This window comes from Loxodonta africana, chromosome 10, assembly GCF_030014295.1.
Source record: "Loxodonta africana isolate mLoxAfr1 chromosome 10, mLoxAfr1.hap2, whole genome shotgun sequence".
Lineage (NCBI taxonomy): Eukaryota > Metazoa > Chordata > Mammalia > Proboscidea > Elephantidae > Loxodonta > Loxodonta africana.
The window spans coordinates 76,316,797-76,344,018 of record NC_087351.1 but is presented as its reverse complement, the minus strand read 5'-3'; the positions used below and the strand labels follow the sequence as shown (position 1 = coordinate 76,344,018).

At 41.9% G+C, this 27,222-nt stretch overlaps 1 protein-coding gene across 2 annotated transcripts in view; it reads right to left on the bottom strand.

Annotated features, from left to right (window-relative positions):
- MTHFD1 (methylenetetrahydrofolate dehydrogenase, cyclohydrolase and formyltetrahydrofolate synthetase 1) overlaps positions 1-27,222 on the bottom strand; it is a 61,207-nt gene that overhangs the window by 31,509 nt on the left and 2,476 nt on the right. For both annotated transcript variants that reach the window (XM_010588686.3, XM_010588685.3), the window contains exons 2-8: positions 15,956-16,040; positions 8,588-8,647; positions 8,106-8,159; positions 6,721-6,857; positions 6,484-6,584; positions 4,031-4,167; positions 2,654-2,765 (exon numbers count right to left, since the gene is read on the bottom strand). In XM_010588686.3, the coding sequence (XP_010586988.3) occupies positions 2,654-2,765; positions 4,031-4,167; positions 6,484-6,584; positions 6,721-6,857; positions 8,106-8,159; positions 8,588-8,647; positions 15,956-16,040 (686 nt within the window). The remainder of the gene's footprint in view (positions 1-2,653; positions 2,766-4,030; positions 4,168-6,483; positions 6,585-6,720; positions 6,858-8,105; positions 8,160-8,587; positions 8,648-15,955; positions 16,041-27,222) is intronic.

The window sequence follows — 27,222 nt, the reverse complement described above, 5'->3', positions numbered from 1 at the left end:
AATGTTCCTGGCAACTTAATGTCTGTATTTCAAACCTGACTTGGAAAGGGAGAAAAAAGATTATTCTTGTTATAATTCCCTTCAACAATTCGACAAATACTGAGTGCTAGTAATTAGAGGGCATAAAGCTGGACACTGCACCACAAAGGAGCCCCTGGGTGGCACAAACAGTTAAGCGCTTGACTACTAGCTGAAATGTTAGCAGTTCAAACTCACCCAGAGGTGCCTTGGAACAAAGGCCTGACAATCTGCTTCTAAAAGGTCACAGCCATGAAAGCCCTATGGAGCACAGTTCTACTCTGAAACACAAGGGGTTGTCAAGAGTCAGGACTGACTGGATGGCAACTGGTTTGGTTTGGTTTTGGCACCACAGATTCTATTGCCCACTGGGAGTGACTCTAGTAGAAGAGAACACAGATCCACACCAAACAAACAATAGAAGAAACACAAAGTTCTGTGGGAAGGGAGGGAGGGAGAAAAGGATTTTCAAAAGGAGAGATCATCCCTTGTTGAGGTGAAATCAGCCAAGACTTGGAAGGGGTAAAGGGCATTTCAACAGACAGACAGGAGGTGGGAAGGAAGTGGCTGAAGGTGAAGGTCACAGCTGAGCCTTATTCAATTGTGTAGTCGAGGGCTTGGCATGGGGCTTAATTCACAGAAATAGGTACTCAATTAAAGTCTGTTGCTTTCTTGAATTTACGAGGTATCTATGCAGGTATTCACTGTATTGTTCTTTCGAACTTCCTGTTTGAAAAATTTTTTGATGCGATGACAGCCTGTTCCACTAATGAAGCAGGCACGGAACTTGTGAAGGAGAGACAGCGTGTGCAGGGAACTGCAAGTGGTCCTGTTTTACTGAAGTTTAAGACAGGTATTCACAAAATGTGAGTGAGAAAAAGGGCTGCGGGAGTGGGCTGAAATGACAGAGCGAGGCTAAGGAGTCTGGCAAGTTAACGTGGCGGGGGGAAGAGGCGCCCAGGTCCATGTCACGAGGTCAATACAGCAAGGCACGAGCATGCAGATGGGTCTGAGTGGGAAGCAGCCGTAGGGGGGAGACCAGTAAGAAATCTACAAGAGTCCACCTGAGGGGGTACCATTCTGGGGTGACCCGGACAACAGAGAAGCCAGAAAATGCATCCTCTCTGCCTGGAAGAAAGCCCGGGTCAAAGGGCTTTAATGCTGAGTGAAATTAGCCAGCCGCGAAAGGACAAATATTGTATGAGACCACTATTGTAAGAACTCAAGACAAGGTTTAAACACAGAAGAAAACATTCTTTAATGGTTTCGAGGATCAGGAGGGAAGGAGGGTGGTATTCACTAACTAGATAGTAGACAAGAATTACCTTAGGTGAAGGGAAGGGCAACACACAATAAAGGAGAAGTCAGCATGACTGGACTAAACCAAAAGCTAAGAAGTTTCCCGAATACAACCAAACACTTCAAGGGATAGAGTAGCAGGGGCCAGGGTCTGGGGATTATGGTTTCAGGGGACATCTAGGTCAACTGGCATAACAAAGTTTATTAAGAAAATGTTCTACATCCCACTTTGGTGAGTGGCATCTGGGGTCTTAAAAGCTACCAAGTGGCTACCTAAGATGTATCAATTGGTCCCAACCTACCTGGAGCAAAGGAGAATGAAGAATACCAAAGAGAGAAGGAAAATATGAGCCCAAGAGACAGAAAGTGCCACGTAAGCCAGAGACTTCATCAGCCTGACACCAGAAGAACTAGATGGTACCTGGCTACCACCAATGACTACCCTGACAGGGAACTCAACAGAGAGTTCCTGGTGGAGCAGCAGAAAAGTGGGGTGCAGAACTCAAATTCTAGTAAAAAGATCAGACTTAATGGTCTGTCTGAGACTGGAGGGACCCCAGATGACATGGCCCCCAGACTCTCTGTTAGCTCAAAACTAAAACCATTCCCGAAGCCAACTCTTTAGACGAAGATTAAACTGGACTGTAAGACACTAAATGATACTTCGTGAAGAGTGTGCTTCTTGGCTCAAGTAGATACAGGAGACTAAATGGGCAGCTTCTGTCCAGAGGCGAGATGAGAGGGCAGAAAGGGACAGGAGCTGGTTGAACGGACACAGGAAACACAGGGCAGAAAGGAGGTGTGTGCTGTCACATTATAAAGACAGAAACTAGGGTCACATAACAATGTGTGTATAAATTTTTGTATGAGAAACTAACTTGAACTGTAAACTTTCACTTAAAGCACAAACAAAAAGTTAAAAAAAAAAAAAAAAAAAAAGCCCTCCTAGAGGACCCCTGGCAGAAGGAGTCCCTCTTCTGGACTCGCACTGCATGTTGCAAGGATTATACTGTATTTTAAATCCACCCATGACCTTTGTTAAAATAAAGGGTGATGTCTACATGAAGATAAAGAGATGTCCACCCTGCTCAGTGATGTCATCTTAGGAGCTATACAACACTGGTTAAAATTCTGACATCAGGTGGACCTGTCTTTAGCAACTACACCATTTACTAACTGCGTGTGCCCTTCTGCAAGTCAATCTCTAAACCTTAGAGCTTCAAGCATGAAACGGAACAAGAGGTTCTCTCTCAGGCTTTATCTGAAGACCCAGACATAATCCTTTCTCTACCCACTGCTCCACCAGAAACCACCTTCCTCCCCCAACAACACTCACCTGGAACATAATTGATTCCACAGTCGATGACGACTGCCCCGGGTTTAATCCACTCCCCTTTCACCATTTCTGGCCGACCAGTTGCAACCACCAGGATATCACCTTTACTTACCTGGGGAAAGGAGATTCTGACTGCAGAAATTAAAGAATGAAACGAACAAACACACAAAAATCTAGAAGTGAAAAGGACACCCCTGAGCGCTGTATGAAATTCTTAGTTGGCATTAGCTGTTTTATAGGGTAAAGCCCAAAACTCTGGCTGCACACCATGTACGTAGCCCTTCATGTGCTGTGCTTATCCCCACCGCCTGCCAGGAAGCTCCCTCTACTGCAGATGTTACTGAATGGGGGAACCAATGAGAACCTGCAGGGCAGGCGGGAGCACAGGCTTGGAGCCACAGGCATAGGGCACCGTCCCTGAAGTATGTCACATTGAAGACGATTCCCTCTCCTACCAAATTCGGTACTACCACAGAGCATTGCTCTGAGAGGATTAAAAGAGAAGGTGCTGGCCCCTCTTTCAGTCTCTCCCCACATTTTAGTGACTGTGCTATCAACGAACCAAAACCAAACCCATCGCCATTGAATCGATTCTGACTCGTAGAGACCCTACAGGACAGAGCAGAACTGTCCCATAGGGTTTCCAAGGCTGTAATGTTTATGGAAGCAGACTGCCACATCTTTCTCCCACAGAGCGGCTGGTGGGTTTGAACTGCTGACCTTTCAGTTAGCAGCCAAGCACTTGACCACTGTGCCTCCGGGGCTCCTTGTACTGTCAACAGGGACATGTAAAGGCGAGATTTCCTGGGCTCAAATCCAATGCAAGAGTCAAGAACATGCTGCCACAGGTGCTACAGGACCACTGTCCACAACCCTCAGGAGCATTTCCACCTCTGGGCAGTGGGTCACCACTGGTGAGAATATGCAACCTGGCTGCCAGGGTTCAATCCCAGCACCTGTACTGGCAAGCCTTATTCACCTTATTGACTGGTGTAGAAGGAGTATGGACAGAAGAGTATGGGGTAATGGGAAGTGGCTGTTTAATGGGTACAGGGTTTCTTTTGGGGCAAAGAAAATATTCTGGAACTAGAGAGCAGTAATGGTTGCACATTTGGGACTTCTGAACTTTGGCTCCTCTGCTTGCTAGCTATGTAAACTTGGGCAAATTTTTAATCTGAGTTTGTTTCCTCATTTTGTAAAACAGAACAGGAGTCAAGAATTGTTACAAGGGTTAAACGGGAAAATGAGAATAAAGTACATGGCAGTGCCTGGCACTTAAATGTTAGCCGTTTCCATTATGGGAAGAGAACAAACACACACACACACACACACACACACACACACACTCCACCTTCTACTTTACTCTGGACCCCTTACCTCCTCATCCAGATTGGCAGTCTTTGAGTGGCAAGTGGTCACTGTGGCATTGTTCCACAGAAGCAAGTCATGCATCGGGGCACCAACTATTTTACTGCGCCCAACAACCACAGCATGCCTTCCGGCAATCTGCACCCCTGAAAGAAAAGCCAGCAGGCATCGGGGTTGGGAGGGGGAAGCTGCCCTCCTTCACATCCCACCTAAACGGGAAAATTCAAAACGATAATTCACAAAAACAGGTTCTTATGCGTCAAACAGAAACCTCCGTAAAAACATTCCTTTTTCGGTGATAATCTCAACTCTAGGGTTTTGGCTACAAATTGGGACTTGTACACATGGCCTTCTTGCTGTGGATTTGGGAGAGCAGCTTAAGCCAAGACCCATTCTTTAAGTCACAGAGGAGTTAAGAAGAAGCCTACACTCAAAGAAAAAAAAAAAAAACCTGACTTATAGCTAAACAGCCATATGGAAGAAGGCATCAGATTAAATTACAAGGGCAAACAGTTATAACAAATAGGATGCATGTAAATGGGGTGGGTGGAAGAGAAGAGAAGAAAATGGGATCAGTATTGGTAATTCTTTCCAAGTTTGGTAAGTATACATGTACAGTTCCTCATCCAAATTTTCTTTTTGGCTTAGGGCCTGAGTATAGCGTTACTCGCAGGAAAGTGAGAAATAGAAATTTAACTGTAGTAGAAAGCCTTTCTTTTTTGCCTATTCAGCAACCATTGGCAATATCGTTAGTTGCTATTAAGTTGATCCCAACTCATGGTGACGCATATGAGTCTGAGTAGAACTGCTCGGTAGGGTTTTCAAGATTTTGACCTTTTGGAAGCAGATTGCCAGGCCTTTCTTCTGAAGTGCCTCTAGGTGGGTTCTAACCATCGACCTTTCAGCTAGTAGTTGAGTGCTAAACTATCTGCGCCACCTAGGGACACCACTGGCAATATATCAATGTCCTTGTCAGGACTGATTTATACTCAGTAGAGATGATTTGAGTGCACAAACCAGAGCAGACAAGTGACCACATTTCTTCTCCAGCCAGTGAGATCCAATTTCGCAATTTTTTGGCATAAGGGTGGAATTGTCTGGGGGCACTAAGTGAAGCCTGACAGTGAAACTGCCCGCAGAGAAGAAAGCAGAGATTAGATCTGGAGGACTCGGTCTTCCTGCCTCCAGTCATGGCTGAAGGCAATGGACCCTTGCTTAAGGCAGTTTGTATTGAAATCATGCTACTTATATAAAATTAACTTGATCAGAAAAGATAAGTTCTTATATAATGCTAATATCATGAACATCTAGAAGGAAAGAACTCAAGATCTGAAGTCTTTAAAAGCTAACTGACTATACTTTTTAGGATTCAGCGAATGACCTGAAGTTGGATTAGGACAAATGGCAGCTTCACTATCAATAAGGGGAAGTGGGAAAACTACAGCTGCTACAGCTCCATGGGACTTGTCATCAAGTTGTAATCACGCTGTTTGCTAAATATGCTGCAGAATATCAATTCGGTCGTAGGGCAGAGCCGTAATAGCCATCCCGAGGCTTACAGCTTACAGCCTGACCTTTTCTTGCCCGCCACAGAAATTGTCATTTTTGCTTTGTGGAAAAATAAGCAGACCAATACTTTCCATTTGAAACTTCTGACCCACTTCCTTTTAACAGGACACACCTCCTTGTAAAAATAACCTCTGCTAGAAAGCATATTAATAGTGGTTGCCAGGAGTCAGGTGAAGCGGGTAATGGGAAATGACTCTTTTTGGGGCATGGGGTTTCTTTTCAGGTGATGAAAATATTCTGAAACTAGACAGAGGTGGTGGTGGCACCACATTGTGAACGTACTAAATGCCACTGAACTGTACACTTTAATATGGTTAAAATCACAAATTTTATATGTATTTGACCATAATAAAAAAATAGTAATAATAACCTCTTTGAAAGTATTCATGATAAAATTAAAATACCAAGGTGTTGACTAGGTAATGGAGGAATCTGGCCAACTACGAAAGGGGTCCATTTCCAGCTATCTGGGTAGCCCTAGAACTACTGTGGAGACTCTGCCTGTTTCAGCGGTGGGGACTTTTCACTTTATAACCTTTCATATCATCTGAGTTCTTATTATTATATAAGTTTTTTTTCACACAAAAAAATTGCTTTGAACTCAAATAACATTGGGTCAAATCTTGGCTTTATATGGTTAACTAGCTGAGTTTCTTAGACAAGTTACTTAATCTCTCTGAGCCTGTTTTCTCAGCTGTTGAACAGTAACAGTACCTATTTCATGAGGTTGTTGAGAAAATTAAATGACTATTTTGGTAAAGCCCCAGGAGACAGGCCCTTGTGTCAATCAAGTCCACTTAGTTATGACCCACAATGGATCTCCTCCATACTTTTGTGTGTCAAGACCAGGCTCAAAGAAATAACGCTCTGCGTTTTGTTGGTTTGTTTTTCACCTGTCTCTTTGATGAGTTCCAAGCATCCTTTAGGTGTACAAGGAATGAAACAGTCATTTAGGTCACCTCTAGCAAGTTTTCCAGCACTGATGCTAGTCAATCTGAAACGATAAAATAGGGGAAAATAAAGTAGTTAGCTGTCTTTCCTTTTAGAAGCAAATATGGTTTGGTCCCGAAACAGAGCTATATTATAAATGGAATCATTCAATGCGATACAGAAAAACAAGCCACACTCACCCATCCACGTCCTTTTCGGGTACAATGGTATTGATCACTGTTTCAGTGTTAATGGGATTCTCTGAGTCTAAAGGGAGCTGCACTAGCAATCCATGCACAGTGGAGTCTTCATTCAAAGATATGATGCACTTTAACACCTAAAAGTAATACCATATACATCTTGTAGACCACATACAAATCAAAAGGGCAGAGAAAAACTTTCCAAGTCAAAAAGCAGATTGCCCATTTTTCCCCAAGAGTTAAATTACAATCTTCTCAAACTCTACCTCCTCTTGCATCCTGAACACAACTCTACTTTAACATAGATATATCCCCCAGGTGTCTGGTAAGAGACCCATCAAATAAAAGAGCTAAGAACTTCAATGACTTATTATGAAACAGTAATGCCCATGTTACCATTATCCAAATCAAGATATAGAGCAGCGCTATCCAAGAACACTTTGTGTGATGGTGAAAATGCCGTATAACCTGCACCTTGTAATACAGTGGTCCCTAGGCACAGGTGGTTACTGAGGACCTGCAATGTGGCTAGTGCAACTGAGAATCTGAATTTTCAATTTGATTTCATTTTAATTTAAGTAGCCATATGGAGCTAGTATCTACTGTATTGCACAGTGCAGATACAGAACATTCCATGGCCTCAGAGAGTTCCCTCTCTCTCTTGTCCTGCTATCTACAGGCAACTACATCACCACTGATTTGTTTTGCCTATTCTTGACGCTCATATAAATGGAATATACTTTGGATTTTAAAATGCAGATAACTACAGGCCAAGACCCAGGGATCATGTTTTTAAAAATATTTTATTGTGTTTTAGGTCAAAGTTTACAAAGCAAATTAGATTCCCATTTAAAAATTTTTACACAAACTGTTCCATGACATTGGTTCCAATTTTCACAACATATCAGCAATCTCAGTGTTTCCATTCGGTTTCTTCTATTTCCATGGATCTGGCTTCTCTGCTGCTCCCTGCCTTCTCATCTTTCCTCTTGGGTAAATGTGGACTGTTTAGTCTCATATAGTCGACTCCTTAAGGGAATGTATTACTCATGGGTGATGCTGTTTATTTTATAAGCCAATCTATTACTCAGCCGAAAGGTGGCCTCTGGAAGTGGCTTCAGTTAGGGGTCACTTTTTAATGAGCATCACAGGTGATAACGGAAGTAAACATTGCCGAAATCACACTTTGAGTAACAAACATTCGTACTTTTGGACTGAACCATTTACTCTGTGGGTATTTTCAAGGATTTTCTGGAGGCACAGTCTGTGAAAAAAGAATTACCTGGAGATCTATATGTGCTAAATGAGTCAGTCTCTACAGTGCCCAAAACCGGGGAGCAAAGCACTTCTGCTGCCCTCTTAGCAATCGACACCCAACGGCTCACCTCGGATTCTGTGGCTGTTCTTGGTAACTTAGTGTGAGTGGCTTTTATCCCAATCTGCAAAAATGAACATTTAAAGCAAGTAAATGGCAAGTAAACCAGAGATATGGGCCCATTTCTTTCCAGACAGGCTAAAACCAGCCGGGAGTGTTTGTCATTACTTCACCCTTTTATGTTCTGCAGAATTACTCTCTCATTTTAACCCATTTGTCATTTACTTTTCATCCGTCACCACTACAATTCAACAATTTCATGCCCACTATCCCTTCTCTTTGAGAAGCAAGCAAATCACTGATGAGAAAATATTCAAGAGTGAACCAGAGGCCATAGCTCCAAGTCACCCATTTCTGACTTACAAAGCAAAGTCTACTTTGAGTGATGAAAGTTTTAACGGGGAGAGGCACAAAGGGCAAGAGGAAAATGACAGGCCTGGGATAGGGGTGGGGGTTGGAGTGGGGTGTTGGCACCCCTGGTCTAGGTTTTACCTCTTCAGCAGCCTTCAGCTTCACATTTATATAAAGATTTGAATCATCTCTGTTGCCAACCTAGAATAATAAAAAACATGCAAATCAGATGATTAGAGAATGGCAACATGTACAGAAAAGCTTCTAAAATTTCAGTTTTGATAAAAGGAATGTTGAATCATGCAATGCTTACTGCACAGAACTTTGACAGAAGCACAAGGAGAAGGCAGGGGCAGGATGGAGGTGTGAGCATAGGCAGTATTACAGCCCCTCCCTGAACAATGCCCTCCTGATGCCCACCATAACAGCCAAGAGTAAAGAAAATGTAGAGGACGCTGGCATCTGCATTGGAAACTAGGCAAGGCTGCTACAGGCCTGCCAGAAACCTGGAATTTCTGCTTGCTATCAATTTTTTTTATCAAGCAGACATACCATAGCATCAAAGTGTGTGTGTGTGTTGGCGGGGGGGGCGGATAAATTACCATCAGGAAGGAAAAACACTTTGGCTCAGAGAGGGAGGAACACGAGAGGGCATATTCCACAGTCACATTGCCAGGGCTGTGGAAAGGCTTGGGCTCAGCCATACAGAAAAGAGAAACCATTTTGGGTGGACCTAATTCTAGTTTACACAGAACACAGGTACAGCAATACGTACTCTCAAGACAGAAAGGAAAGTATGGCGCTGAAGACAAACCAAACCACTATGTTCCCTTCGTTTCTTTCATAAACATAGAGTTTTTCATTCCTGTAATGTGCCTCAAACCGCCAACTTTTCTGTTAGCAGCCAAGCAACTTAACTGTTTGCACCACCCAGGGACTCCTTCCATTTCTTTAATCGTGAACACACTTTTCATGGTAACTGTTTATCTGTAAAATGCTATTTTACAGATATCTTTCCATGCTCCAGTAGTTGACACTAGGTGAACTCCCAACATGGCCTTAATCTTAGTCTCAGTTATGCATCATACAAGTCGTTCTCAGTTACAAAATAAACTCAAAAACTCATAGCAATTAGTTATGCAATGCTAATTTGAATTTCAAGAGAGCCAGAAGTGTCCTTTGAGGGGAGCTGGGTTTTTCTATTGGTCATTTGCACCGTAGTAAACCTCCTGTGGATTTTAGTGCCTCTCCTTTCCTGGTTCCTCTTCGGTCATTTTCTATGTATGTTCTTTGTCCCCACCACCCACCCCTCACTTGTTGCTTACCAGTTTTGATACACTCTAAGATTTTTAGATCAAAGTAGAAAAGGAGGTGGTTCTAAGTACAAGAGTATTTCTTTCCTACATTTTCATTAATATTTATAATTACAAGGAGTTACTTAGACTTAACTCTGAGATAACCGGTTTGATAGCTCACTGCCAGTCCTCTTTAACCACAACTTGTCTGTTCTAGACTTCATCTTCATTCATCTCTCAGGTAGCTGAAATGCAACTATAAGTAACTTTCCAGGAAGGTCTGTAGGCATTTTTCTGAGTGTAGGTGTATCTGAAAACATCTTTCTGCTGCCCTTGCATGTGAAGGATCCCCTTGGCTGAATTTGGAGGCACAGCCTTTTCCTTCAGACATGTTGTCTGTGGCATTTAGTATTATAGAAGAGAAGTCTGAAGTCTTTTGTTGCACTCGTTATTCTTTTGTAGGTAACTATTTCATGCCTGAATGTTTTTGAAGGAATTTCCCCAAACTTCAAAACTGCTACCGGTTTTAGACAGAAAACTTAATAGTGATTGATAAGCCTATGTCAAATTTGTATTATAATCCTAATGCACGGGGAAAGACCTCCAAGAAGCCAATTCAAAGATTCTCTCTCAGTATGGGCATCTGATAGGGGAAAATGGTTATGCAATCACCGTTAGATGAGATACAAAAAGAACATTCAGTTAAAGATTCTTGACTGACAGTCAACCGAGTGGGTGGAAGACTGGTTTCCCAGAACAAATCTTAATCCTTTTGGGGTTTATCAGAAAATTGCTTAAGCATATCTTATTAAGAAGGCTAATTTCTTTCTTGAAGGAGGTTGAGAATTACATCCCCCATATAAAGGGTCCTATCTCAGTTAGGGACAACTTTTTTCTTTTATGCCAGGTATCTGTAAACTGTTGCTGTAAGGGGCCAGACGGTATCTATTTTAGGCTTTGTGGGCCACATACTCAGCTGCATAGTCCTTGTCTTTTTTTTTTTTTTTTTAAACACTTTAGAAACGTTGAAGGCCAATAACCTGGACCATAGTTTACTGACTCCTGTTTCACATTATAAAGTATCTTGAATATTTGTCCCCTCATTAATTTTATTAATTTTTCTTTCTGCTTCAAGAACCTTTTGTAGATATTCAGGCCAGTTGAGTTTACTGATTTTAGGTCATGTGTTTTTTGTCCATGTATTTCATGAGGACTGAACATATAGCACTTTGAACTGTTCCTAGTAGGAAGTGTTAGCTCTTTACTATTAAGAATTAAAGTATTTTATGTGCTAGGGTGATAGAAATGCAGCCTCGCTCACATCTCTTATAATGAAAAGTCAAGTCTTAATTTCTTTTAAATAGTCACTTATTTGGGAAGTTTCCGTTCCATTAAAAAAAAAAAATTCTAACTTTTTAATATATGCTTGGACCAGATCATGAATGTTCTTGGATCTAATGCCAAGGAATTGGGGGGGAAGAGGGGAAGGAAAAGCAATTGAGTTTTGCAGACAGACAGACACGGGTTCTTATACCAGACTTAGTCCCTTTCTGACTGTGCCTTTGGGCATGTTATCTAAGAGCTTTGACCACAGTTACCTTGACTATAAAGAACAGCATCTATCTTGTAGGGGTAATATAAAAATCAGAACAGTTAGAGATATATATAAATCCTGTGACCTGCAGTAGACACTCTATAAATAGCACTGTCATTCCTTCTGTAAAGGACGAGGAGTGGGTGTGGTGGATGACTGTGACCAAATCTGTGATTTCACAAGGGCTGCAATTATGGTCAAGAGGACAGACTGGAGGCTCCAGGTTGGAAGCCAAAGACCAGTAAGGAAGTGGCTGTAGTGGCCCAGGAGGAAGGTGAGGGCCTGACCTAAGGAGGAAGCAGTAGGAATGAAAAGGAACGAACAGAGTCCAAGAGCTTATGAGAGGTAGAATCAATAGGACAACAGACAACAGTCCCGGTGGGATGTGGGGAGGGAGATTCTAAAGAGATGACTTTGCAATGCTTAGGGAACACTGAGCTTCTGTTAAGGGTGCTGGAAAAATTCGCCAACAGTTAATGGTGATGGCTGAACAACGTGATGAACATAATTAACGTCACTGAACTGTACACGGGAAGACTATCAAAATGGCAAATGTTGTTACATACATATTTGTTGTTGTTGCTGTTAGCTGCCATCAAGTCAATTCCAACTCACGGCGACCTCATGTGTGCAGAGTGGAACTGCTGTGTAACCTCTTAGAAGCAGATAGCCAGACCTGTCTCCTGAGGTGCCTCTGGGTGGGTTCAAACCACAAACCTTCGGGTGGTAATTGAGTACTTAACCATTTGCACCACCCAGGAACTCCCACCACAATTAAAAAAGAGAGAGCAATGATCTTAGGTTTCTGGCCTGGGCATCTGGGGAGAAGGTGGTGCCAGTGCCAGGGTGGGAAAAACAAGAGGTCTGAGACAGCATAGATGTGATTACAACACAACATGTAAGCCTTGTATCATAGAAAAAGGTTGACCTTGGTGCTAAAGTGCAAGATGAAAAACAGCTACCAATGTTTATTGGCAAGGACTTAAGAGACAATCTGCAGAACAGTCTTTATGTAATAAAAATACGTGCAATCAATAAGTCCAAAATACAAGTTTGCGAGTTAATTTTAAAAACTGGGGGGTGGGGGGTGCGCTCTACCAATATTGCTAAGAAAAGGTTTATAGAAACAGATTTCTTTCCTATGACATTCACTCTTTCTACAACAAACACTTCACAAGAGTAAGCCAAGAAATAACCGGTCCTCAAATGTACCAAGTGTACACCCACAACATATACCTTTTATTCTTACTTGGTAATTTGCAAAAAAGGAAAACCCACCCCAGCAGAGAACACACCAGGCACAAAACAGCAGGCCTTCTGTGCTTTTCTTCTTAGCGAAGGCCTCTTGGCTACCCCCAGTCTCACTAATGGGAAAATAATGTGCAGTTACAGGGGAAAAATGTTCAAGTACTACTCACTTAGAAATTCTTGATAAAAAGGGACAGAAACTTCGCAAGGGATTAAATGATATGTGTGGAGGCACACATGCAAGAGAGAATGTGAGGTGATGAAATTTACATTTCTGAAGGGTGTTTCAGATGACAGCTATCAGTTTCCTGTCATGTAAATCAACCCTTCAAGCATTCATTCATACATGTGTCCATACAAATATTTTTTGAAAGCTTCCTACCAACTAGAGGAGTCTGGAACTCAGGGAAGAAACCCTAGATGGAGAACTGGATTTAGAAGTATCCCCCACCATGGAGCCATGGGACTGGGTGAGGTTACTTAGGGAAAGAATAAGGTGGAGAAGAGGTCTGAAGACTGAGCCTTGAGGCTGAGGTATCAGGGAGATAAGGAACAACAAGTAAAGGAGACTAGAGAAAAGAGGGAAGTAAGAGTGGTATCCCAGAAACCAAGGGTCCAGAATTTGGAGGAGACCTAGATTTAGATGTCACTGGACTACTGCTGGTGTTTGGGACCAGATGAAATTGTCTAGGGCAGTAGCTGTAGAAGTGTGGTCCATGTATCCTTCCAGTATCTGCGAGGTCAAACTTATTTTCATAACAATACTACGATGTTATTTGCCTTTTTCACTGTGTTGACATGTGGACTGAAGGTACAGAAGCAATGGTGGGTAAAACTGCTGGTGCTTTGGCACAAATCAAGGCAGTGGCACCAGATGATACTGGCACTCATTGTATATTCTTCACTGCGACTCAGTAAAAACAAACGCCAGTTTCACTTGGGAATGTCCTGGATAAAGCAGTAAAAATTATTAGTTTTATTAAAACTTGACCCTTGAGTACATGCCTTTTTAATATTCCATGTGAAGATATGGAAAGCACTCATACAGTGCTTCTGCTTAATACGTAAGGCAATGGTTGTCTCTAAGAAAAGCTCTTGTGCTTTTGCGCTGCAAGCTGTACTGGCCACATTTTAAAATGGAACGCCATCTTTACTAGAAAGACAATGATTTTTAGGCTTGAGTATCTGGCAGATGTTTTCTCAAAAATGAACAAAGTGAGTCTCCTACATCAAGGAAAACAACTGATAGTATTTATTGCCAATCATAAATTCAGGATTTCAAATGAAAATTAATTTTTTATTCACTCCTGTGAGCTTGACAACTTCTCAATACCTAAAGACCCTTCTGATGAGTTTGCCAGCAATATTAAAGGTTGTGACTTTTTTATATACTGTAAAATAAAATGTGTCAGTATTTGAAAGATAAGTATAATTCAGTGAACCACTATTTTTCCAAATAAGGAATGCAGGATGTTTCACAACAATAACACCGAAAAACTCAAACCAGTTGCCTGCTCAGGGTGGATCCAAACTGTGAACCTTTTGGTTTGTAGCCTAGCACTTAGCTATTTGTACCACCCAGGGACTCCTTTCAAAACGAAATATCCAAAGCATGCAAAATACTCATTCTAACTATAACACAGACCAATGGGTTTTGATGTAATATGGTATGAAAGTTCACCAGAGACAGTTTCAGATCCCACATTGCAACTAATCTTTAAAAACTTCTACTTACTGAATTTTGGTGTGATACCAAAGAAAAATATCTACCATTATGTGGAAAGGCTATGAAAAGACCCCTTCCTTTTCCAACTACATAGCTATATGAGGCCAGGTTTTCTTCACATATTTCAGCCAAACCAGTATATAGCAACAGACTGAATGCTGGAGATGAGAATCCAGCTGTCTTCTATCAAGTCAAATAGTAAAGAGTTTTGCAAAACTGTAAAACAATGCCCCTCTTCTCACTAAATTTTGTTCTGAAAAGGTGATTTTTTCATAAAAATTTTATTTATGTTAACATAAAATGAGTTTACTGTTGGCCTTTTTAAATGAATCAATACTTCTAAAACCTTCCAGTTTTAATTTCTAATATAGTAAATATCGACGGACAAAGCCATATAAATAAAAGCTCCTCGATGTCTTAAATTTTTAAGTGTGTAGAGGGATCCTAAGATCAAAGTTGCAGAAACACTGGCCTAGTGAAAGAGTGTCCACAGAGAATATTATAGGGTCAAGATACTCCAACAGTAAGAAGTTGAACTGAAAAGGAGGGGTCTGCAAAGAGAAACTGAAAATGTATGAGACCCTAAAGAAGCCAAATAAAAAAAAGGAAGGAGGTCTGGAGCGCTGTCTGAAGATCAACTGAGAGACTGAGTAAAGGACACTGTCTTAGTTATCTTGTGCTCCTATAACAGAAATATCACAAGTGGGTGGCTTTAACAAACAAATTAATTTTTTCATAGTTCAGGAGCTAGAAGTGCGAATTCAGGGCGCCGACTCTAGGAGAAGGCTTTCTCTGTTCTGGAGGAAGGTCCTTGTCTCTTCATCTAGTTTCCTGGTTCCTTAGAGATCTCCATGTGGCTTGGCATCTATCTTCCCTCGTCTCTGCTTCTAGCTCTTGCTTGTTTAATCTCATTTATATCTCAAAAGAGAATGACTTAAGACATACCCTACGTTAATACTGCCTCATCAAGATAACAAAGACAACTCATTCCCAGGGGGATTATAACCACAGGCATTAAAAAAACCTGTTGCTGTCAAGTCGATTCCCACTCATAGTGATCCTATATGACAGAGTAGAACTGCCCCATAGCTTTTCCAAGGAGTGGCTGGTGGATTTGAACTGCGGACATTTGGTTAGCAGTCATAGCTCTTAACCACTGTGCCACCAGGGCTCCAACCACAGGCATACAGGTTAGGATTTACAATACATATTTTGGGGGGGACACAATACAATGCATAACATTCCACCCTTTGGCCCCCAAAAATGCATGCCCTTGCCATATGCAAAACACAGTAACCCCATCACATCATCCCCAAAGTCTTTAATCAACTCCAAGCCCAAAATCTCATCTTCTGAATCATCTAAATCAATATGAGTGAGACTTTAGGAGTATTCCATCCTGGGGCAAAAGTCCTCTGCTATTTAATCTCTTCTATTTTTTTTATATCTCAGAAGAGGTTGATTTAAAACACACTCTACACTAATCCCGCTTCACTAACATAACAAAGACAATCCATTCCCAAATGGAATTATAACCACAGGCATAGAGGTTAGGATTTACAACACATATTTTCGGGAGACATAATTCAATCCATAACAGACACTAATGGAAATATACTATCATAACCCAGTGCCGTTGATACTACCTGCAAAATTGCTAGGCCTGGTGTGAACCCAGGTACTTGCTCCTTCATCTGAGTGACTTGGTTCTTCAGTCTCTCCCTTATTTGCCTAGAGAAAAATGAAAGATTGAAGTTAACCCTTAATAAATCATGTGAATTATTTGATGTACTTATCTTTTAAACAAAAAATATTTCACTGAATAGACATCATCTGGTATAATATGTACCATGAACTTCCCATCAACTTTCTAGGTCTCGAGTAGACAAGGATCTCTTCTAACTCCTACTGACACTGGGCCTTGAGGTATGGAGATGGTTAGTTTAAAACTTATTAGTTGGTGGCATTCGAAACCACACAGGGAATAAATGAAAAACTGGACCAACTGGAAGTCTGCTAATCCCCATCACTGTCAGCATACCCACTCTCTAGGAGCTCATGAAAAAGTTTTGTGGGAAAGAACTTGAGCTCGTACCCTTTTGTTTGACCTGCTCTAGTAAGACAACCATAGGGTACCCACATAAGGCAGAACAATAAACCAGTGAGTCCTCACTATAAATGCAACATGAGTTTACAATTATATTCTAATTTATAAAAGAATTTTCTTATGAAATAATTTAACATAAGGTTAAAAGTATACTTCCTTGTGAAACTTAAATCAATTTACCAACATAGAACTTCTCAGTGACATAGGATAAAAAAAATAAAAAAAATTAAATTACTCAGGGAACATCTAGCTCAATTGGTATAACATAGTTTACAAAGAAAATATTCTACATTCTACTTTGGTGAGTAGTATCTGGGGTCTTAAAAGTTTGTGAGTGGCCATCTAAAATACTTCACGGGTCTCACCCCATCTGGAGCAAGGGAGAAAGAGAAGAAAACCAAAGACACGAGGGAAAGATTAGTCCAAAGGACTAATGGACCACAACTACCACGGCTTCCACCAGACTGTGTCCAGCACAACTAGATGATGCCCAGCTATCTCCACTAACTGCTCTGACAGGGATCACAATACAGAGTCCCAGACAGAGCTGGAGAAAAATGCAGAACAAAATTCTAACTCACAGGAAAAAAAGACCAGACTTATTAGGCTGACAGAGACTGGAGAAACCCTGAGAGTATGGCCCCCGGACACCCTTATAGCTCAGTAATGAAGTCACTCCTGAGGTTCACCCTTCAGCCAAAGATTAGATAGGCCCATAAAACAAAACAAGACTAACTAGGCACATCAGCCCAGGGGCAAGGACAAGAAGGTAGGAAAGGACAGGAAAGCTGGTAATGGGGAACCCAAGGTCGAGAAGGGGAGAGTGTTGACACATCGTGCAGATGGCAACCAACGTCACAAACAATATGTGTATTAATTGTTTAATGAGAAACTTGTTTGCTCTGTAAACCTTCATCTAAAAAACCAAAAAAAAAAATGAAAATACATCTACCCTTTGCTGTCGAGCCAATTACAAATCATGGCAACCCCACATGGTTTCCATAGGGTTTTCAATAATAATCTTATGAAAGTAGATCCCCAGACCTTTCTTCCATGGCACCCCTGGGTAGATTAAAACCACCAACCTTTTGGTTAGGAGTCAAGGGCACATCGTTTGTGCCAGCCAAACCAAACCAAAAACCCGACTCATAGCAACCCTATAGGACAGAGCAGAACTGCCCCATAGGGATTCCAAGGAGCGGCTGGTAGATTTGAGCTGCTGGGCTTTTGGTTAGCAGTCAAACTCTTAAAGCAACCGAAAATCCTTCTACAAATAAGTATGCAAAATCATCCAACAGTGCCCAGTTGGGATATCTGATACAGCCACGGACTTGAACAGGATCTGTCTTTTTTGGAGAACCAGTTTCATCATTTACCTTTCCTTATTGTACTATCTCCACCTTTACCACACTTGTCAACAAATACACACAGACATTTGCAAACACCCCTTCCCTCACTAATTTGGTTACTCCCGGCTCCAGTCTTCCACACTTTACAAATAACTGACATCAATAGGCAGAAGAGTCACAAGAACCACATTATTTAGACTAGCCTAATAAACACTAAGAATGCTGAATGGTATAAGAAGTCATGCTAAGACTTTAAAACTTTATTTCTAGCTAGCGTCCTTGTTTTTCGAAACCAATATCCTATACAATCCCATACAATAATCCTATACAATATAATAATCCTATACAATAATACAGTTCAAATAAAGAACAGACTTGGATTTCTTGTTGTTGTTGTTAAATGTCGTCGAGTTGGTCCCGATTCATAGCAACTATATGCACAACAGAACGAAACACTGCCTGGTCCTGAGCCATCCTTACAATTGTTATGCTTGGGCTTATTGTTGCAGCCACTGTGTCAGTCCACCTCGTTGAGGGTCTTCCTCTTTTCCGCTGACCCTGTACTCTGCCAAGCGTGATGTCCTTCTCCAGGGACTGATCCTTCCTGACAACATGTCTCAAGTATGTAAGACGCGGTCTCACCATCCTTGCCTCTAAGGAGCGTTCTGGCTGCACTTCTTCCAAGGCAGATTTGTTCGTTCTTTTGGCAGTCCATGGTATATTCAATATTCTTCACCAACACCACAATTTAAAGGCATCAACTCTTCTTCGGTCTTCCTTCATTCTCCAGCTTTCACATGCATATGATGTAATTGAAAATACCATGGCTTGGGTCAGGTGCACCTTAGTCTTCAGGGTCACATCTTTGCCCTTCAACACTTTGAAGAGGTCCTTTACAGCAGACTTTCCCAATGCAATTCGTCTTTTGATTTCTTGACTGCTGCTTCCATGGGTGTTGATTGCGGATCCAAGGAAAATGAAATCCTTGACAACTTCAATCTTTTCTCCGATTATCATGATGTTGCTCATTGGTTCATTTATGAGGATTTCTTGTACTGGGATTTAACCTGAACAGAAGCCACAGTTCTGCCTGGAAACAACAGAACAGGAAATGCTGACACTGCTGGGTTTTCACTAAGCTGCCATTAAAACTCCATAGCAGTCCCAGCCTTCGCCGCTCCTCGCTACACAACAATCTGACGTGGTGCCTGGGAAGCAGCAGTAAGGCCCTACTGGAGAACCTTCCCCACCATCCATTAACACAAAGGCCTTTTAATGCTTTAGAACAGAAAAACACGAACAGGACAAGAAGCAGAACGTACGTGTCTGTCTACTAAGTGGGAGACCTGTGTTTGACTCCTGGCCAATGTACCTCAAGCGCAGCTACCACCTGTCTGTCAGTAGAAGCTTGCTATGATGCTGATTTCAGTGGAGCTTCCAGGCTAACGTGGACTAGAAAGAAATGCCTGGCGATCTACTTCTGAAAATCAGCCAGTGAAAACACTATGGATCACAATGGTCTGATCTATAACCGATCGTGAGGATGGTGCAGGGCCATGCAGTATTTCATTCCATTGTGCTTGGGATCGCCCTGAGTCACAGGCTGACTTGTTGGCAGCTAACAACATCAGTGCTCTACAAAAAAGGTCTACTGGTTTTCCTTACCCTACCCTACCCAAGTAAAACCCATGAAAAAACATTCCTAACAATATAAAGACTAGTTCAAAGTCAGAGAAAGACAAAAACAAGAGCCAACACTGAAAAAAGATGAACACATCTGAGACTCTCAGCTACCTCATGAGGTAGGTGAGGCAAGAGAGACTTCTTACTCTTCTTCAGAGAAGTAGAAACAGGCTCAGTGCAGGCATGCAACCTTCCCAGAGCCAATCAGCAGAGAATATCCCAAGTGCAAAGGCCCTGAGTAGGTAAAAGCTAGAAATAAAATTTTGAAGTCTTAGCATGACTTCTTATACCATTCAACATTCTTAGTCTTTACTAGGCTGGTCTAGTGACTCCTGTGCCTATTTACAGTTGTTTGTAAAGTGTGGAGAATTGGAGATAGAAATAACCAAATGAGTGTGGGAAGAGATGTTTGCAAATGTCTGTGCATATCTGTATGACAAGTGTGGTAAAGGTGGAGGCAGCACAATAAGGACGGGTAAATGATGATCCAAGAGGTAGCAGTAACCAGATCATTTAGGTCCTCTTTCATTCTGAATGAGATGGGGAGCCCTAGTAGGGTTTTGGGCAGGGCTGACATGATCAGACTTACATTGTAAAAGGGTTCTTCTGGGTGATGAACCAAGAATAGACTGTTAAGGAAAAAGTGATAATCGGGGAGACCAGTGAGAAATTACTGCCTTTGCTAAAGTCCCAGCCAGAGATAATGGTGGCTTGGATTATGGTGTTAATGGTACAGCTGGTAAGGACGGGTTGGATCCTAGCATTCGGATGAAGCACAGAGAAACTGCCAGGGCTACAAATGCCTTTAAACTTTTCAGCACTGTGAAACAGAAATGATTGAGAATTGCAATTTTTTTTTAAATAATTTTTATTGTGCTTTAAGTGAAAGTTTACAAATCAAGTCAGTCTCTCACACAAAAACTTATATACACCTTGCTACATACTCCCAATTACTCTCCCCCTAATGAGACAGCCTGCTCTCTCCCTCCACTCTCTCTTTCGTGTGCATTTCGCCAGCTTCTAACCCCCTCTACCCTCTCATCTCCCCTCCAGGCAGGAGATGCCAACATAGTCTCAAGTGTCCACCTGATCCAAGAAGCTCACTCCTCACCAGCATCCCTCTCCAACCCATTGTCCAGTCCAATCCATGTCTGGAGAGTTGGCTCCAGGAACGGAGAACTGCAATATTTTAAGGCACAGAGCAGATTTTATACCGATACAGTGAATTTATTCACCAAATCTTAAAAGGACTCTAGAATAAGTGAGCATTTGAGATCTGAAGAGGGGGCCTAGAGACAAATAATAATATTTATACCCAGCAGGTAGCAAAGTAATGCAACAAACCCAGTACCACAAGGGGGTATAGGTGGAAAATGTTTCAATCCAGTAGGTTAAGAACAAAGCACAACGTGTTCTGTACTTTCTATGCTATAATTTAAGCGAGTCTAAGTTTGCAATTTCTTTTTTCCTAAAAAAATTTATAGCTTGAAATCATTTAAACTAACCCCTTCCTTAAACTTTTCTTAAGAAGTAGGACTGTTTTTGAAGCTGCATCAGCAGGCATAGTTGTCCAATTAGGAGGATTTGTTTAAAAGCCAACATCTAGGCCCCTTTGTACAACATGACCAGAATAGCAATGAGACATGTAAAAATGCACGCAAAGCACAATCAGCCAGAACCAGGGCAACAGAGGGAAAGCTTTCTGGTCTGGTGAGAAAAATACCAGGACAGATGCAATGAGGTCTGCCCAAGATTTCCCCTGCCTTGGTTTTCTGGGTTGCCCACTAACTGAAGAGCCTTAAGGTGAAAAGTGGAATAACGAAAGCCATCTAACTGTCAGCTCTACCTGAAGTTACAAGAAACTATAACAGAAAAGCACAGAGAGAAGAGGTAACTCCCTTGTCTGTCTTTTCTTTAGGGTCCTAGAGCTGTGGAAGGCATTTTATCTACTCTTTATATATACATACATTTTTAATTGAACTTTAGATGAAGATTTACCGAAGGGGCACTTTAATTTTTATAACTAATTATTTCCCAGAAGTTTAAACCCTGTAATAGTACAAATTCTTAACCATCAAAACCTCCTAAGTAATCAGAAACCTTATTTCCCTTGGTTGCAGATGCATTCCATTTCCGTATAGGGTCAATGAGCTATAGGGTCAGTGAGCTACGCCCTGCAGGCAAAGATTCCAAGGTAAAAAAAAATAGAAAAAACTGCCTCCTAGGGTTCCCAAGGCTGTAATCGTTACAGAAGCAGATTGCCACATCCTTCTCCAGCAGAGTGGCTGCTGGGTTCAAACCAGTAACCTTTTGCCCAGGAGTCAAGTGTTTAACCACTGCACCATCAGGGCTTCTGCCAAGGCAAAGTGAGGCAGAAATGGATAGCTGAATGCCCAAACGATCCTTGAATAGTAGAACTACACAAACTATCTTCATATCAGTCTCCATCAGCATTCTCTGAAATCTGAGGGAAGACACAGCTCAATCTCGATGCAGAAGACATCAGTGTGCCAATGAATGAAATAAGAAAAAGCAGCAGTAAACCAAAGTCTGTCTGGTCTTGATGCATAAGTTCTTGTAAAGTAATCACTGCCAACTAGATGACATAAAAAGTTTTAGGTTAAAAAAAGTAAAAACATGAACAGGCACAGTTTTAACCAAATTGATAAATGAAGGTCAAAAGGTTAAAAAGACATCTTATGCAAATATAAAATGAATACATAGCAAAGATTTTATTCAACTCATTGATTAATGAGGGAACTAGTAAACCATTAAAAAAAAAAAATTTTTAAACTTACACGGAGTTCCTTGTAAAAACAATTCACTGGTTCTGAGGCCACCTAGTGTTCCAAAAAATACATATATTTCAAATTCTCTGCTATTTAAGTCAAATTAAAAGACTGAATTACCTTCTTGTTGAAAGAAAACTGATTATTTTCACACATCACTAATATAACATCAAAAGCTACATTATACCAGTATATGGACTAATTAACTGATAACAGCACTTTCCTTTATTATGTTTACGAATAAAATATTTAAAACAAGAATTATTATACTCTAACTCAAACTCCAGTTGATATGTATCTCAAATGTATATTTGAAAACTTATTTTATGCTCCAATGAAAATTTATAATGTAAAGTTCTTCCATCCAATTTTCTCAAACTCTCACAAAGACCAAAGGAAGGAAAGGTAAATCGCCTAATTATTTATTATATGAAAATAGCTCAAAATGGTATCAAATATTAATGAATTGCCTAATTCCCAGTGAAAGAAAAGGCCATGATTGGTCTACATACACGGTGATACAATAACTACTTAATTTTAAGCTTCTAGATGAGGATTTCCCAACCTTGGCACTATTGACATTTTGAGTTGGGTAATTAATTCCTGGAGCCCTGGTGGCATAGTGATTAAGAGCTCAACTGCTAACCAAAAGGTCAGCAGTTCAAATCTACCAGCAGCTCCTTGGAAACCCTATGGGGCAGATCTACTCTGTCCTGTAGGCTTGCTATGAGTCGGAACCGACTCTATAGAACCTAACAACAACAACCATTAATTCTTTGATGTTGGGGGCCTGTCCTGGGCATTGTAGGATGCTTAGCAGCATGTCTGGCCTCCACTTCTAGAGGTTAGTAGCACACAGTACACTCCCCCTCACCACCCCCCATATGACAACCAAAAATATGTCCAGTACTGACACTGCCAAATGCGTCCTGGCATGGGGAGGGCAAACTGGCCCAGTTTGAGAACCACTGCTCTAGAGGACAAATGGAGCTAGGGTACTAAGTTGAACTGGCTGAGAAAGGCTTCATAAAAGGTATGAAGGTGGTGAGGGCTATCACGTAGGATCATGGGGGGAGGGCAGCTTCTACTCAGTTCCAAAAAATTGGTGACATGAGGATAGAGAGCACAGTATTGCTAAGCTTTCTTTCTTTCTTTTTTTTTTTTTAAATCAGGCATCCTTATTTTTTATCTGTAATTACACATATGATTGTGTTGGGCTAACAGTTGTTAAAGATAATTCTGTAAGCCAAACAAAACACAAAAAAATTTGGCCTCCAGGCCACCATTTTGTAACCTTCAGCCAGCAGCTGAGTTATGAGACACAATGGGGTGGCCCCAGGTACGAGGGTCTGTAGGTAGCTGGGCCCAACAATATGCCAACAAAGAAGGGTTGCTGCCAGTGTGTCTGTCAGTGAAGGTCTCACATCCAGAACAAGTCTTAGTATTTATTTAAGGATTATCCAACCACAGACCTGGCCATCAGAGCTGACTCGGGCTCAACTGAACAGCTCCAAGACCCTTGCAAGTTTCTGGATTATCACCCATGGGAACATGCTACCTGGATGTGGAAGGTATGGGGAAGACTGGGGTCTCCACTTGGAGGAAAGGCAGGTCAAGCGCTCTTATCTGAAAAAGTCCCACAACGACCTGGCCTTTCTGCTTTTAGAGAAGAGTGGGTGGTACGAACAGTTAAATGCTACTAACCCAGAGGCACCTGGAAGACAGGCCTGGCAATCTGTTTCTGAAAGGTCACAGCCTTGAAAACCCTATGGAGCAGTTCTACTGCATACACATGGGGTCACCATGAGTCGGAACTAACTCGATGGCAACTAACAACAACAAAAGAAAATATTAGGGAGAAAGGACTCTGGCCTAAAAGGCTGCTTACTAAAGACGAAGGAACTAATATTTCAGAATCAAACCCAAAGATCATTTGTCATGTTAGGTGCAGCAAGGTAGTAAAAGTAAATGTCTGACAGTCTCTGGCAGATCCTTTTACAGAAAATGCTCTCCTTATCTCCTGACACTCATTACAAACCAACAACCCAAAGCTGCACCTTTCCTGCCCAGGCTTGAGGGGAAGGACTTTTCATCGAGGAAACAAAAAAGCCTAAGTAACAAAACAAGAAGGCTTGACTTGTCTCCAAAAAAAAAAAAAAAAAGGAAACCAGTTGCCATGGAGTCGATTTCAACTCATGGTGACCCCATGTGCTGCAGAGTAAAACTGTGCTCCATAGAATTTCTTGACTGTCATCTTAATGGAAGCTGGCTACCTTTCTCCTGAGGCACCTCTGGGTGGGTTTGAACCGTCAACCTTGCAGTTAGTAGCTGAATGCATAGTAACTGTTTGTACCACCCAGGGACTCCTTGACTTGTCTCCAAGCAATGAAAAATCAGACTATAACTTTGAACATGACTTCCTGAGGAGCATCACTTTGGGTACTTCCCAAACAGATTGACTGGTTGATTCATCCCCTGACTGGGTAAAGGCCTCAAGGAGAGCAAAGCCAGGATGACACTTAGTGAGGGATAAAAGTGTGCAATTCCTTTTAGCAAGCAAGTGACAAGCCCTTGGTAAGGAATGAAAATGCACTGTTGAGCCTCTGCTGCTAGGCTAGCCTTACAACCCTTGGACAAGTCACCTCACTTCTGGCTTAAGTTCCATGAACCGCAAATGGAGGCAAGGGTGGACTGGGTGGCTGAGGAATCCTGACCGCAGCCCCTTAGCCACCCAATCCTTCAAGGTCAAGGATTTACAGTGTGGCAAGTGCTGCTTTTTGGGAAATTATCAAGGGGAGCACATTGCTTGGGGCAATGGGACTTTCTGCATTGTGGGTGGGATGTCAGAGAACACAGTCACAAGCACAAGAACACACAGACTTGGTCTGAGAGCCTTATATAAGACTCCTTTAATCCCAGCACCCTCAGCAGGCAGACACTGTTGTCACCATCCCCACTGGACAGAAAGGGACAGTGAGGTTGACAAACCTGCCCAAGGTTGCACAAGCAGTATGTGTCCCTTGTCCCTGGGTGGTACAAATAGTTTGTGCTAAACTACTATCTGGAAGATTGGTGGTTCAAACCCACCCAGTGGTGCTGTGAAAGAAAGCCCTGGTGATCTGCTTCCATAACAATTACAGTCAAGGAAACCCTATGGAGCGGTTCTACTGTGAAACACAAGAGGTTACCATCAGTGCATTGGCCGTGAGTCAGAATCAACTCAATGGTAACAGGTTTGGTTTTTGGTTTTGAACCTCTACTGTATACAGCCTCTACAAGGAGTCAGCCTGAGGATAGGGAGCCCTTCCCTTGCCTCCAGGGGACCCTCTCCTAGGCCAGTCCCTTCTTCCAGAGGATACCTCATCCAAAAGGGGATACAGTAGAAGACTGACCACATACCCTTACTCCGAGCCCCCACACTGCCTGATTCCAACCCGCCTGATAGGTGAGAACAGACACTAACTTGTGGACTGTGACCCCAGTCAAGATTCTCACTAGCTCCAGGAAACCCTGGTGGTGTAGTGGTTAAGCGCTATGGCTGTTAACCAAAAGGTTGGCAGTTTGAATCCACCGGGCACTCCTTGGAAACTCTATGGTGCAGTTCTACTTTGTCCTATAGGGTTGCTATGAGTCAATGGCAATGGGTTTGGTTTTTGGTATGATGACCCTAGTTAGTTGCCTACTCAGGACTCTGTCACACTCCAACTGCAACACACACAACAGCCTGGCTGATGGCCTATTTCAGATCTAGTGGGAGGTCCCACCTCTCAGAAACCCACCAGCCTCCTGTACAGGCTCCAGAGTCAAGTTAGTTACGAAGTTCAAGGTTTCATGTAACTTTATCTTGAAAGATCTGCTGCTATATGGAGCTCATTACAGGCAAATCTACACCAACTGCCCTGCCCTTCACTGTGGTTGTTGTTAGCTGCCAATGAATTCACCCCCGGATTCATGCCAACTCCATGCACAATAGGATTGGATCGTTGTGAGCCATGCAGTTTTCACTGGCTGATTTTCAGAAGTAGATTGCCAGGCCTTTCTTTCTAGTCCACATTAGTCTGGAATCTTCACTGAAACCTGTTCAGCATTAGAGCAACATGCAAGCCTTCACTGACACATGCGTGGTGGCTGTGCTTGAGGTGAACTGCTAGGAATCACACCCAGAAGTATGCAAATTCCTTCCACAGAAACTTTTCTTCTAGTCTTGTAGCTAAATATACAGCCATTGTTCCAGCTTTACCTTGGATCACTAAGATAAATTCTAATTTCAAGGCTCAAGATTATCAGCCAACTCTCAAAGATACGGATAAACACAAACATTATTTGTTTATTCAACAAGCACTTACTATGTGCCAATGATGGTTCTAAATGCTTTACAAGTAATAACTCATTTAATTCTAACAATTTTATGAGTTAGGTGCTATTATTACTCCAATATACAGATGAGGAAACTAAGGCACAAAGAAGTAAACTAAATTATCCAATGATCCAGAGAAGGGGGCAGCACTCTTTCTAAGATCTGGGGAACTTACAAATTCAACTTACTCTACACTTAATCAGCAAAAACTCAAAGCACCTAACTAATCTCAGTGCCCTGCTCAGTGACAAACCATCTGTCTCTTCACAATCAGTCCTTCTAGAAAGACTTAGTCAAGAAAAATACCACCCATGCAGACAGCAGGCTTGATTATAGCAAAAGCAAAGGGAGGGTCAAACAAAATCACACAATATTTAGTAGGCCCCATTTTGAAAAGCACAAATATATAAGTATTGCAGTTTCTAGTCTAAAAACATACGATTCCATCAAATCAATGTGGTTCTTCCAACACTATGTAGTTTAAAACCCCCTTCTCCTTTGCACAATCTCTTCAAGGACGCTACCCTCGTGCCCAGAGTGGAGTTTCACCACTAATATCAGTTTAACATATGCTCCTCTACTCAGGTTCTGCTTAGTCATCTAATAACTGGTGAGGTCAAAGGAAGAA